This window comes from Elephantulus edwardii, unplaced genomic scaffold (genome assembly GCF_000299155.1).
Source record: "Elephantulus edwardii isolate Elephantulus edwardi_28Jun2011 unplaced genomic scaffold, EleEdw1.0 scaffold00108, whole genome shotgun sequence".
NCBI classification, from domain to species: Eukaryota; Metazoa; Chordata; class Mammalia; order Macroscelidea; family Macroscelididae; genus Elephantulus; species Elephantulus edwardii.
This window is the reverse complement of record NW_006399858.1, coordinates 10,271,001-10,284,812: the sequence shown is the minus strand read 5'-3', so window position 1 is coordinate 10,284,812 and position 13,812 is coordinate 10,271,001. Positions and strand designations below refer to the sequence as shown.

Below are 13,812 nucleotides of genomic sequence, written 5' to 3'. Positions count from 1 at the left end.
GTTCCAGTAAGCCTTCCTCCAAAAAATACCAGAGCCAAAAATCTAAAACAAAACAGCACTTTTATGAGCAATATGTGTGCATGCATGTACACATATACATATATAATTTTGGAAAATAAGAGATGGATACATAAAGTAAGAGCAGACTACTTTTAAAAAATCATTATTGACAGGTGACTAAGATTCCTAATGACCCTCTAAACAACAGATCTAGCTGAACCTTGCCCCATTCTGTTCCATCTTCACCATCTCTGATATGCTAGAACCCATTATTAGAATCACTGTGGCAATCATTTCACTTCATGATTAAGAGAAAGAAGGTTCTACCTTCCCAGTAGAATGTCTTTTTCCACGGACCACCCCCTCCTGACACCATGTGTGAGACAAGGTTTCAACATCCTTGCCTCTAAGGAGCATCTTGCTTACACTTCCTCCAGGACAGATTTGTTTGTTCTTAGTTGTCTATAGTATTCTCCATGTTGTTATTGTTGTCATTATATACCATCTAGTCGAAAATTACCCATAGCCAGTGGTCCAGTGGGTTTTAAGAAGCACTATATACATAGAAGGAGATTGCCCATCTTTCTCCGATGGAGCAGCTAGTAGACTCGAGCCCCATGCCTTTGGGATGCAGTGCAGCTTCTCACCACTAGGCCATCAGTGCTCCCAGCATATTCTACACTCTTCATAAAATTACCACATAGAAAGTAAGCAGTATGGACTTGACATTAACCTGCAATGACGCACCCAGTTTTCTCTTATCAGCACCCAGCTTTACATTCTACCTCATCATGTTTGGAAAGGAATGACTGGACTCAGTATATAAAATTATTGGATTTTTTCTTTTCCTCTATTTCTTCTTCATCTTTTTATTAGCTATCAAATGAAACCATGCATTCTAGTTGCATTGAACCACCACGCCTCTACACACATAGTCTTAACTACAGATTGCCAAGATGATACAGCAACATTTTCAATAAAAGTCCCCTTTTCTATGTACGGAAGAAACGTCCAGCCTTGGCCCTGCTCTCAGGAAAAATAGAGTGAAGTCCACTTCTGGAGATGGCTGCGTCTCCTCTTTCAGTCAGGCTTCTGAGCCACATTCCTGCTGGCCCATTATCCGAGCAGAGTGCTTGCTGGGTGTGTGACTGGCACCCAGCCTCTGTACAGGATCCGACAAAACCCAGCTCTAAGAGAAGCAAGTGCAATCCAAGTCGGGGAAGCGGATGAAGGGCGTGTGATCACCCAGAAAGATTCCACATCCTCTGCTCTTTTACTTCATTCTCTTTTGTCTGAGCTTTCTCATGTGATGCGTCCCTGGAGAGGACTTCATTTACTATTACCTTTTCTATTTTTCCAGGCAAGGACTCTTGAAAGTTCCTTTGGCTCCCAGCGGGAACTTTGCATACTGCATTCATTCTCTCTCCCTTTGTCCCTTCTTTTTTAAGTCCTTCTTCCTATTTCACAACTGCAGACTCTCATTTCAAGCAAGCCATCTTCTCTGATACTCTTGCATCTTTCTACTCATCAGAAAGAGCCCACAGATGGGTTTCTGTAAGACTGCCTTTAGCATGTGGTTTTGTTGACCTGGCCCTCGAGAGGGTCAGCTCAGCTTTGGCACCTGACTGGCCTTTGTACTGCAGAATAGTAGACGGAAGAGTAGGAACTCTGTTTTTGCAACTGCTGTCACGTGTGTGGTGTGTGTGCCCCCATTGCTGTTTATATGCCTCGTGCCCCAAAGAGATTTGACTCATTTCTCACCATAAGAGTATGGAAACTCTTCAAAGGCATTCTGAAACATGTGATGGCTTTAAGGTCATCAAAACAAACACACCAATATTTGTTTTCTCATTCTTTTATTAAATAAGCCAGAAAACAGAAGTATTGGTGGAGGGATTGAATGGATGGGTAGATGCTTTGTATATTAACTTTCATAAAGTCATCCCTAATAAGGCGCCTGCTGTATTTAATGCCCCCCCTCCCCTTGCCACACGTGCTGGTCCCATAGGACCTCTTCCAGAAGTATCTCTGGAATCTAGCCTCTCTTCCCTCCTCCCGTCCACCCTCCCTCCCATTACTTCCTGGCCCAGGCTTTCCCTGTTTCTTCCTGAATTGTCACAACCACCTGACAGACTGCACATGTTCTCTAATGTCATCTCACTACTTTGCCAATGCCAGGATTAGCTTTCTAAAACAAAATCCAATCCTGTCACTCTCCAGCTCCACACCTTCTAGTGCCTCCCACTTCCCTACGAAATAACAAAATTTAATTCCGTGGCCTAGCTTGTTCAGTTACTCATGTTCCAGTTACAGCTCTGTCCCACTCTTCCTCATGCACCACAGAGCCTTATGCTTTGGTGGCTGAAGGCCAGAGAACGGGTAAACTGTTGCCAGTGGCTCCCAGAAGACATCACAGAGGAACAGAGAGAAGAGGTATTCAAGTTTCTTGTCAGGTTGCACTATTCCCTCAAACACACCAGACTTCTTACCAAAAAAAAAAAGATCTTGATTTTAAAATATCTTCTGTTAGGTCTGTCAGATTTAGTGTATACTTACACTATCCTCTGAAGGAAGAGAATTATAAAGTGTAAGATAACCTATTCCTGATTTTTTTTAAAATGTATCCCTTTATTATATCATTATCTCATCTCCATTTAACAAACTCCTACTCATCCTTCAAAACCTAATCAACTAGACATCTCTAGAAGACTCCCCCAGACTAAATCAGATACTTTCTTTTTGGGGCTTCTACAGTAATCCAGTTGGAGGACATACACATATATATGACTTGATATGAGACTGTAAGATGTAGGATAAACTTATAAGATCCTAAAAATGGAAAGGCAATAATTTGGTTCTAATCTTCATCACTATCTAATATCACTATGTTGGAAGAAATGCAAGCAAGGTTCTCCTAAGAAGCAAGGATGGTGAAATTTCACTTTCCATACTTTGGTCATGTTGTCAGGAGGGCCTCGTCTTTAGGAAAAAATATCAGACTGGGAAAGGCAGAGGAAGACTCTGAATGAGCTGGGTGGATGCCGTGACTTTATTAATGGACATGAGCATGGCAGAGCATGATGATGGTGCTGGGTATAGGACAAGGTCCTGATCAATGGTTCATAGGGTTAACTATGAGTTGCAGCCAACTCCATGGAACCTAACAACAACAACAACAGTGTCTAATTATTTGCTTGCTGCCATCAAGTTGATTCTGACTCATCTACCAGGTTGCTAAGACTGTAAATTGCAGTGGGAGGAAACTGCCCGACTTTCTCCCTCAGAACTACTGGTGGATTTAAACCACCAAAGATATATGTGTGGCATTTGGGTCATTAACACACCTTGCTAGAAACTAGGGCACCAGAGCTCCCCAATAACTTCTCAGTGTATATTTATTAAATGAATGAATAAAGACAACATACTGGACTCAACTATTCAATTTTTGAAATTTATAGAGTTGAGCAAGCAGATCTATATAAATAGCCACAGTACAAGTTTAGTTGAAATACTAACTTGGAGATTGAACGAAAGTGTAACGGCGCCAGATCTCCCGAGTGAGGGCCAAGTGGGAATGGACATCTGAGCTGAGCCTTGAAGCCCACGTGTGGATTTAACTCCCAATTCAATTACCCATGGGTTTGTTAAGCTCATCTCTCCTAATATCCTTTAGAACCCTACATTTTGGTGGCAGAAGGTCAGAGAATTACACTTAGGCCCACATTTTAGAAACAGATCAAAAGTTTTTCCACAACGCAGGGTTTAGGGCTGTTGTACATTAGGGTCGTTATGAGTCGCTATGAGTCACAAGCAACTCGACGGCACATAACAACAACAATCTTGAGTAGCAATGACAGATTTGCTTCTAAGCCCCAGACCTGTAAATTACTGACACATGTGCACATCACTGAAGATGAATACAAAAACCACCTCAGCAAGACAAAGTTTCAAAACTACAGAGCTTTCAAAATATCTATGTTTTCATTATACACCTAACAGAGAACAGATAGGTTTTGGGGATTCTAAGTAATTAGACTGCCCCAGTGAAATTGAAAAATTACAAACCATGACATATCAATCTATTTTAATATGATGTATTGAGTAATTCTTGCCCTTTTTACAACATAGAAATATATCAACAAAAAATTTTTAAATTGAGGGTTTTTTTCAAAGAAAGGATTTTATAGTATGATAAACAATGAAATAAATTCTAGAAATACTCTATCCAGAAGGGCAGATCTATAATCATACATTAATAGTGTTTCCAAGCTTTTCAGCAGCTATCATTCTATAGCTGTGATTGGAAACTCTACTCAATATTAGGATATATTTCAGTAGTATTGATAATAAAATTAATTATTTCTGTTTTGTTTCCACTCATGTGATTATATTGCTTGTCCCATGAAAACTGTAGAGATTATTCTAATAATAATAATAATTGTGGCTATCATGCATTGAGTATTTTTTTCATGTTTTAGGCTTTAGGCTATAGGAAATTTTATTTGGAAAGTCAATTAAGAATTTAAAGTTATATTTTTTAATTATCTACATCACTGATACTCAATTAAGACTAATATGTACTAGAAGCCTACAGAGCTCTGATAGCCTAGTGGTAAAAAGCTGCACTACAATTCCAAAGGCATACTGTTCGAATCCGCGAGCTGTTCCATGGGAGAAGGATGGGCAGTCTCCTCCCATGTAGTTTACTGCCTCAGAAAATCCACTGGAGGGCCAGCTGGGATCAGTTCTGAATTGATACACAGTCATAACAAGAAATATCTAATCACTTATCTGAGAGTTATCCTGGAGAAATGAAATATGGCCTGCAAAACAAGGAGGGGAAAATGTCCATTATCTGTATTACTCAAGGGCTAGAAAAAGACAGAAGGTTTAGAGGGTCAGCTATAAGTCAGTTCTGACTCCACAGCGTAACCATGGCAGTGCTGCTACATAACAAGACTATCACAAGTGGATGGTTTGAACAAAACATAAATGTCTTTTCTCATGGCCCAAATCCTGTGGGCTGGCTCTAAGAGGTTTTCTGAAGGGAAGCCCTTGTTTCTTTCTGCTTCAACTGGTTCTTCATGTGCCTTGGCATCTCTTTCCCCTCCAAACTCCATTTACCTAATCAGGTATTTTCATATCTTTTGAGAAAGTGACTCAAGACACACCCTGCATTAATCTTTCCAATAACATAACCAAAATCCCATTTCAAATGAGATTGTAACTGCAAACATCATGGTTAGGATTATCACATGTATTTGAGGGGACACAATTCAATCCAAAGCAAGGGCCCTCCCACTCACAATATTCCAATTCCAACTTTAGTACATTGCAAGCAGATTGTAAAAGAACAACTCTCTTATCCAGTTATAATTCTCAATTTACATATCCCCAAATTCAAAATGAGTGGGATTTATAATTTAATATCAAATGCAGTACATTTATGATAAACTGCCCCCTGCATACTAGTTGTGTTTATTTCAATTTGTTTATCATAATTAAAAGAAGAATATAATGGAGTCTATAACCCAACTTCGATAATTATCAACTCTTGAATCAATTGCAATTAATCTTTATATCTTTTACAAATTATTTTTAATAAATATCAGGCATTATAATATTTCATATGTACTATTTCAGTATATGTCTCTCAAAGGTAAGGATTGTTCCTTTAACAGGATCATAAATTATTATTAGGCATGAAAGTTAGCAATAGAAATGTGAGGATGGCTCACTTCTGGGCATGGTTTTGATCTGTTGTGCATAAGATTAATAAAAATGGGAGTCAGTTCTGGGACATCTAAGAGCAACCACAGCTTTTGTAGATCACATTCTAAGTGTTTTGGCTAAATTACTCCATGAGTGATGTTGGTTCATCAGAAGGTAAATAATATTGGATCATCTCTTTCAGTATTAGCTATTGCTATACTGCTCATGGCTGAGCTGGTCTGTGCTGTGATTAACGCCACTGGAACACTCAGTCATTAATTTATGAGCATTGACAAAACTCGATTCTCATTTTGCCATCCTGCTTTGTATTTTTTGGCTTGGTTATTCTACATTTGGTTACTCTACATGGTATTTCCTTTTAGAAATACAGACAAAATACTTCATTTTCCCCTACCTCTTTCTTTTGATTTTTTTGGTGGGGATTATTATTATTATAATTACTATTATTATTATTAATTTTCTTGTACTAGTTTACTTACAAAATTCGAACACATTGTTTTCCAGAACAGATTCTTCCAATTTTCCTCACTCCTCCCACCCATCAAATTGTACAACTCCGCGATTAATCCCCCCTCCTTGCACATCCTCATTCCCCTACTTCCACCTCCCCCTTATGACCCAGCTATTCCACAACTTGGAATACACCCTGAAAAAATGAGAACTGAGGCACAAACAGACTTGTACACCAATGTTCATAGCAGCGTTATTCACCATCACATGGACATGGAAGCAGTCGAAATGTCCAACCACAAACGAGTGGATTGAGAGATTATGGTACAATCACACAATGGAATACTACACAGCACTCTGGAGCAATGATTTTGTAAATTACTATCTAACGTGGGAGGGACTGGAGAGCATCATGCTGAGTGAACTAACTCAGTCCCACAAGGACAAATATTGTATAAAACCATTATGGTAGAATGAGTATAAAGATCCCTCCACCTCTTTTAGTTACTACTTCTCAATGAATCTGTTCCCTGTCATTTAGAAAATATGACCTTTTAGTATTATTACTATTTATAGATTTAACATATTTAATGTGTCGATCTACTGCAGTTATTATCTTTTTTATTTTCAAATCATCCCATTGTTAGACAATCAGGACTTTAAATTGAGTCCTGGGGTTTTTTGGTATAATTGCAATAGTCCTTGATTAATACTCTCTCTGTTTATGAAAATTTTTTTCTCTTTGCAATTTATTTATTGGATAAATTATAATGTTACTATGTTGAACCACTAACCAAAAGGTGGGATCTCTCCCACCATAGCTCAGCGGGGGGTTATCTTGAGTGTTTCAGTGCCTAGTCTTTCCAGTAGGCACAACCTAGAAATAACTTTTTCTTAAAAAAATAATTATATGATTCTATGTGAGTTCATGCAGCCCAAATTTAGAAGTTTGAAGTTGTGGCTCCTCTCTCCTACATGTACCATGTCCGTAACACCAACATAAATACTCATTTGCTGTATCTTACAATACACATGGAATAGTCTGAACATAAAAACACCAACACCAAAAGCAACAAAATTATTATGGAAAATGGTTTAATCGTGTTTTAAATTATCTTTCTTTTCAATACAGGGTGTTATAAGACATTTAGAGAAATTCTCATTTCTATGTGAAACCTGATTCAAAATACAATAAAATCATTTGGTTTGTTTTTCATTTATAATATTGGAGTTTGCGGGAGAGAGAATTTCAAGATAGAATTTAACTTTATAATAATATGAAATAGTTATATGTTTCAAGTCAGACCTGCAAAAGTAATATTCCTGGCTTCTAGATCTTTCTATCCCCACCCTCCTCTACAGAGAATTTTTGTTTCATTTTTGTTGCTTAATCCTCCTTTTTAAAATTTAAGCAAGCATTATTGCTTTTGTTAGGTGCCGTTGAGCCCACTACGACTCACAGGGACCTTGTGATCAACAGAGCTGAGCCTTGCCTTATCTTGCACTGTTGTTGTAAAGGTTCTCGTGCTCAAGCCTGTTACTGTAATCACTGTGTCAATCCACCTTGCTGAAAGTCTTGCTCTCTTTCACGGACCTTCCACTTTTTCCAACATAATCACTCTTTTCACGGACTGGCCCCTCCTGAAAATATATTCAAAGTATGTGAGTAAAGAAAGTTTAACTATTCCTGCCTCTCCAGAGCACTCTGGCTGCACTTTCTCCAAGACAGACTTTTTTGGGAGGGTTGGGGGGTTTTTTTTGGTGTGTTTTAGGGGTGGGGGGCGGTTTGCAGTCTATGGGATATTCAGTACTCTTCTCCAACACCACAATTCAAAGGTATCAATTCTTCTTCAGTCTTTTTTATCCTTTGTTCAACTTTCAGATGCATAAGAAGCAACTGAAAATGCTATGACTTTGACCAGGTGCACATTAGTTTTTAAACTGATACAAACAAATTCACTTATATCAGTATCTCCTCTTTCTGAGACAATCCAGTTATTTTCAGAATTTGCATTATAAATATGAAGAATGCAAGTATACTTTTATATTTCTTTTTTTTAACTTTTATATTTCTTAAAATGCAAAGCAAGAGATATGATCATTTCACATTTATTTTTTGAAGATAATTATTTGAACACTTTACAACTACTGAGACCTCAGTTCTGATTGGAAGGAGGTGTCTAAAATGCAGTAAGTTTGACTGAAATACTAAAACGCAACAAAAATTCAATAAATAATTTTCTCTGAGACTATATGATATAGAAATTGAAACTCACTACTGTCTCAATACCATTGGTTTTGATGTATAGCAACCCTACATCAGTTCTCCAAGCTGTAAGTCTTAATGGGGAACAACTACCCACAGTGGTGTTAAAAACACTTTTATCTCTCAAGGGCATCCCTATAATAAACTCAATAGATACGTGTTTCTTTTAGAAGAATGACTTATTTACAAACCTTCAAAATTATTCTTTCTCATAGATCGAATTGCACAGAACATCATTAAGTCCCACCTGGAGACGTGTCAGTACACCATGGAGGAGCTGCACCAGCTGGCGTGGCAGACCCACACCTATGAAGAAATTAAAGCGTATCAAAGCAAGGTACTCAGACGCAATGGGGATGCTTTCTATGGTCACCCTGTTTCTCAGTGGTGGCATTACTGACATTTGAGCTGAATGATACTTTGCTGTCGAAAGCTGTCTTGTGCATTGTGGGCTGTTTTTGCAGCAACACCCCCCCCCCCGCAGTGTGAGATGTAAAAAGTGCCTCCAGATATTTCAAAATACTCCCTGAGAGGAAAATCATCCCAGAGTAAAAGATTTGTCCATTTGAGTGACCCAAGAGATTGTGTATCTCTTCAGAGGACTTTAAGACATCTGCTTATCAATGTCAGGCAAGAATAAGGAATATTGAGTAGTCACAGTAACAATAACAATCACAAAAGTATACAACAAAGATAGTGGAGTCAGCATTCTAAAAGGAAGTTTAGTTTTGCTGGTCTGTGTTCACATTATACCCATTCCTCACTTATCAACATGACTATGTTCCAAAGATCAAGTCTTTATTTGACAATTGGCATTTTGGAAAAATGGAAGATCACCATGTTGGGTCACCTAATGGAGGGCAGTTACACCATTACAAAACTGCCAAATTACATTTCTGCAATTCCAAACTGCTGAGAATCCTGGGCCAGACATCTGGCACATTAGCCTAGCCAACACAACCAGTTTTACTCTGCCTCATATACCCTTTTGTTCCTGCTCAGCGTACATCAATGATATGCAAAATAGTAAAAAGTGCACTACTGTTATAAATGCAAAACCTTTTATAATAAGATAATTGATAAGTGAGGCATGACGTTGAGTTTCTCAGTTACAACACTGATAATAATTACGAGTCACTGTTGACTGGACAGCATTTGACAACAAGAAGTAGATGGAATTTTAGTAAAATACATATTTGTATATTTCTTAATATATGATGCCTCCATACTGAATTTTATCTACTGGAACAATGAAATCTTAATATGTTTATATAAGTAAGGAGTCAGAGCAGAATTAACACGCATGAATCTTATTCCAGATTAAACAGCCCGAGGCCCAAGGACTGAAACATATTTCTGGTAGTCTATGTTACTTAAAAGAGTGATACTGTTTGATTTTATGCCTTTTGCCTTCAAAGTATTTTCATAGGATAAAGTTCTGGGAGAAGAACACTATATAGAAAGGTTACAAGTTTAGCATTCGATAAATAAGGACTCCTGAAAAATGGCATCAGGAGAGCTTTTGTTTTCATTCTCTCTTCAAGCAAGTTTGTTTTCATGTATGAAGAGCTGGAGCTTAAGTAAGCAGAAAGAGAGGGAATAAAACAGCTCAAGAAATTGTTTCTTACGCTATGTTTAATGTCTCTACTATTTTTAGCCTCGGTAGTACTTTTATAAAGTGGTGTTTCAAAGTTCAAGTACATCAAAACATTATCTTAGCAAATACTGCCTACTTGTTTTAAAGGAATCAAGTAACTAGCTACTTTGAGTCCCAAGTGACGGCTAAGCGCCAGTGAGGCAGCCCTGCCTGTTTTGTTGAGTCTCCAAGGAGTTCGGCTCCTCTGATATTGTGTGCTTTCTCTCTTCAAGTCCAGGGAAGCGCTGTGGCAGCAGTGTGCCATCCAGATCACTCACGCCATCCAATACGTGGTGGAGTTCGCAAAGCGGATCACAGGCTTCATGGAGCTCTGTCAAAACGATCAGATTCTGCTTCTGAAGTCAGGTGAGCAGCAAGTGAAGATGCACAGAGAGTGAAGGGCACCCACTTCAAGCTGGGATGTGATAGATCCTCTGTTTGGGTTCTAGGGAATCTGCCTTTCAATACACTGCACATTTTTACCACCCACAACGTCAGCCAGCTCCCCAAGGAAGCACTCAGTAATATAAATGCCCTGGTACTCATTCAGCTCGCCTTTGAAGTCAAACACAATTTTGCTTATTGAAAGTGGAGCTATTAATTGTGGAGGTTGAGATACCCAGCTTGACAGGCAGTGCAAGTAATTAGCGTGTCAAGGTGCTTGAATTGCTGAGCTGGCGCTAACGCGAACTCCTTGCCTTCAGTGGGGAAAGAAAAAAATCAGGCTAGCTGAGCTCTGCCTCTGTGGTCATTTCCAATCATTTTAATGAGGATAGCCTGCAGCCAGAACCCACCCGGAGAAGCTCCGCTGTGCTGTAATCTCCCCTCCCCTCCTCTATCTCACACGCACTGGCGAATGCACAACCAGGAAGAAGCAGCTCAGAGCCTCTCACATGATGGACTTTGCAGATGCTCATCCCCAAACAAGAAAAGTGTATTTGTCTTTCATAATCCCTTTCAAAATAAAGAATGAGAACCACTGTTGTGTTAAACCTTAGTGCTTCTGGGCCATACTACTACTACCACTATTATACTTCGACGCACAGAACAAACAAACAAAAAGTTATATGTTTGTGTCCACCTTATGACATTTCATTTAATACTGTGATCTTGGCATTCTAATTTCCATATCGGAGAAGAAGGTAAAGATTCAGTCATCCAAGTACACTAGAAAATTCTAAGTAGTTACTGTAGCTTTTTTACCATATGATGTAGATGGATGCAAACTTTGATGAATCATGTATCTATTACTGATAACTATTTTTTAAAAAGCTCTGAAATGAAATTCACTGATAACCATTTCTTCAGCTCTTAAAACTTCAAGAAAACGAAAGTCCTCATCACTGGACCAATAAGTAACATCATGATTGATGGAGAAAGGATAAAAATAGTCAACAATTTTGTGTTACTTGGATCCACAATTAACACTCATGGTAGCAACACCCAAGTAATCAAAAGATGTATCACACTGGGGAAATCTGCTGGCTGTGACATCTTCACAGTCCTAAAAAGCAAGAACATCACTTTAAAGACTAAAGTGTACCTGGTCCAGTTACTTCCTATGAATAGGAGAGTTGGACAATTAATAAAGAAGACCAAAGAAAAATTGATGTCTTTGAATTGTGGGGTTGAAGGAGAGTACTGAATATTCTAGAAACTGTCAATAAAACAAGCAAATCTGTGTTGGTAGACGTACAATCAGAGTGCACCTTAGAGGCAAGGATGGTGACACTTCACCTCATATGCTTTAGGCATATTGTTAGGGGGCTCTGACATTGGAAAAAGACAGCATGCTAGTAAAGAAAGAAGGTCAGAGAAAGAGAGGATGACCCTCAACAAGATGGACTGACACAGTCACTATAACAATAGACTTGAGCATATGGGCACTGGTGAGTTGGGTGCAGGACAGGGCAGGGTTCAGAACTGTCGTCCACAGGGTCACTAGGCATCATAGTCGAGTTGATGGCACCTAGCAACAATAACAGCAAAACTGTTGGAGGGAGCTCTGCTGGCCTCGTCCACAGGGAGTGGCACTGCTCACTTAAATGTCGTGTTTCTATTAAAACAGACATTCAGATGGCGGGGAAGAAGAACAAACTGGGGAGGAGGGTAGAGAGAATGGTGCAGCAATGAAGGAATGAAAACCCAAAATCCCTGTAAATGTTCATTAAAACTAATAAAATTTAATAATAAAAAAAATGTTGTGTTTCTCTCTTCAAATCTACCAGCAACTCAAAAGGAGAAAGATGGGCCAGCTCTTGGGCAATTCACAGCCTCAGAAACCCAATGGAGAGTCAGTTATGAATCAGTTCTAATTCATCGCCAATGCGTTCTTGGAGATTGCTGTTTATGTTGGGAAGACATTGCTTCAGTTCATATTTCCAAATCCTCTCCCATGTGTAAATCCTTGAAGTGATAGACATAGATACAAAAAGATGTCATAATAAAGGCACCAAAGATATATTCAATCATGATGCTTGACGTTCTCTTGCATATCTGTGATTTCCCTTTCTGCCCATCACTTTCCAACACACTATATCAAGAAAGAGCTCTGGTGGCATAGTGTTTTAATGTGTTGGACTGCTAGCTGAGAGGTCAGTGGCTCGAATCCACCACCTGTAAAGATTTACAGCCTCACAAACCTAACAGAGAATCTCTGAGAGTTGGAATAAATTTGCTAGTAAGGGTTTGTGTATTTTTAATATATAATCAAAAGCACTATTTTTCCAAAATATGGGGGGCTGAAAACAGGCAGCAATAGTTTCACAGGATGTCAATGAATGCTTTGAAAGAAAAATAAAGGCAGGAATTACTCTACTTAATAAATATTTATTAGCACTTGCTATAAGCCAGGACATTTCTAGGCCCTGGAGATGCAAAGGGCCAAAAAGAAGTCTTAACTGCCCAAGGATTTAGATGAGGTTCCTACCTTCATTGCCTGACCGTGGATTCAGAAACATGCAGAATTCACCAAGGTTGAACAGGCTCCTTCTGCAAGCCAGAACTTGGTGCGGCCTTTTCAAATATTGATGTAATTCTCTGTACAGAGTGGTTTTGACAAAACCTATTTGACCAGGAAATCCTTGTTTCAAAGAACATCACAAGCAAACAGTGCCTCCAGAAACACACAGAAATACTCCACCCAAACCCTCATGTGCTGAAGTAGACAAGGATTGTGTTAGAAACTCCATGTGGCAGCTGAAACAGAGAGCAAGTTTTCTTGCAACAAAAACGCCTTCTGAAATTAACAGGCTCGAGTTGCCTTGCTGCCCGATTTCTTTCAGGGCCACTTATCATCAATTGTACACTCAAGAACTGTAACTCATTTTAATATTAGGAAGAAATGTATGCATCTAAAATACATGTTAGCCTCTGTGGGAGCTATCTTTAGAAAGGTGCTTTATTTCTAATTCCTTAAATAAGTCACAGGGGAGCTTATTTCTAATATAGTTTATTTTTTTTCACTTGGAGAGGAATTGAGGTTTTTTGTTATGTGTATCTGTGTGTGTTAAAGTTTTCAAATCTCTTGACCTATATGCTATAAGAATAAAAAATTATTTACACTCTATATTGAGTTTTCTCAGCTCCACAATCAACACTCTTAGCACCAGCAGCCAGGAAATAAAAAGATTAATTGCATTAGGTAAATCTGCTGTCAGGGACCTTTCCTGAGTACTGAGAAGCAACGACGTCAGTGTCTAGACTAAGGTGCACCTGATCCTGGACT

General features: G+C 38.8%; 1 protein-coding gene across 1 annotated transcript in view; it reads left to right on the top strand.

Moving 5' to 3' along the window:
- Positions 1-13,812, top strand: part of RORB (RAR-related orphan receptor B) — a 278,025-nt gene that overhangs the window by 237,287 nt on the left and 26,926 nt on the right. Inside the window, exons 5-6 of the mRNA XM_006891994.1 lie at positions 8,665-8,786; positions 10,319-10,451. Coding sequence (XP_006892056.1) covers positions 8,665-8,786; positions 10,319-10,451 — 255 coding nt within the window. The remainder of the gene's footprint in view (positions 1-8,664; positions 8,787-10,318; positions 10,452-13,812) is intronic.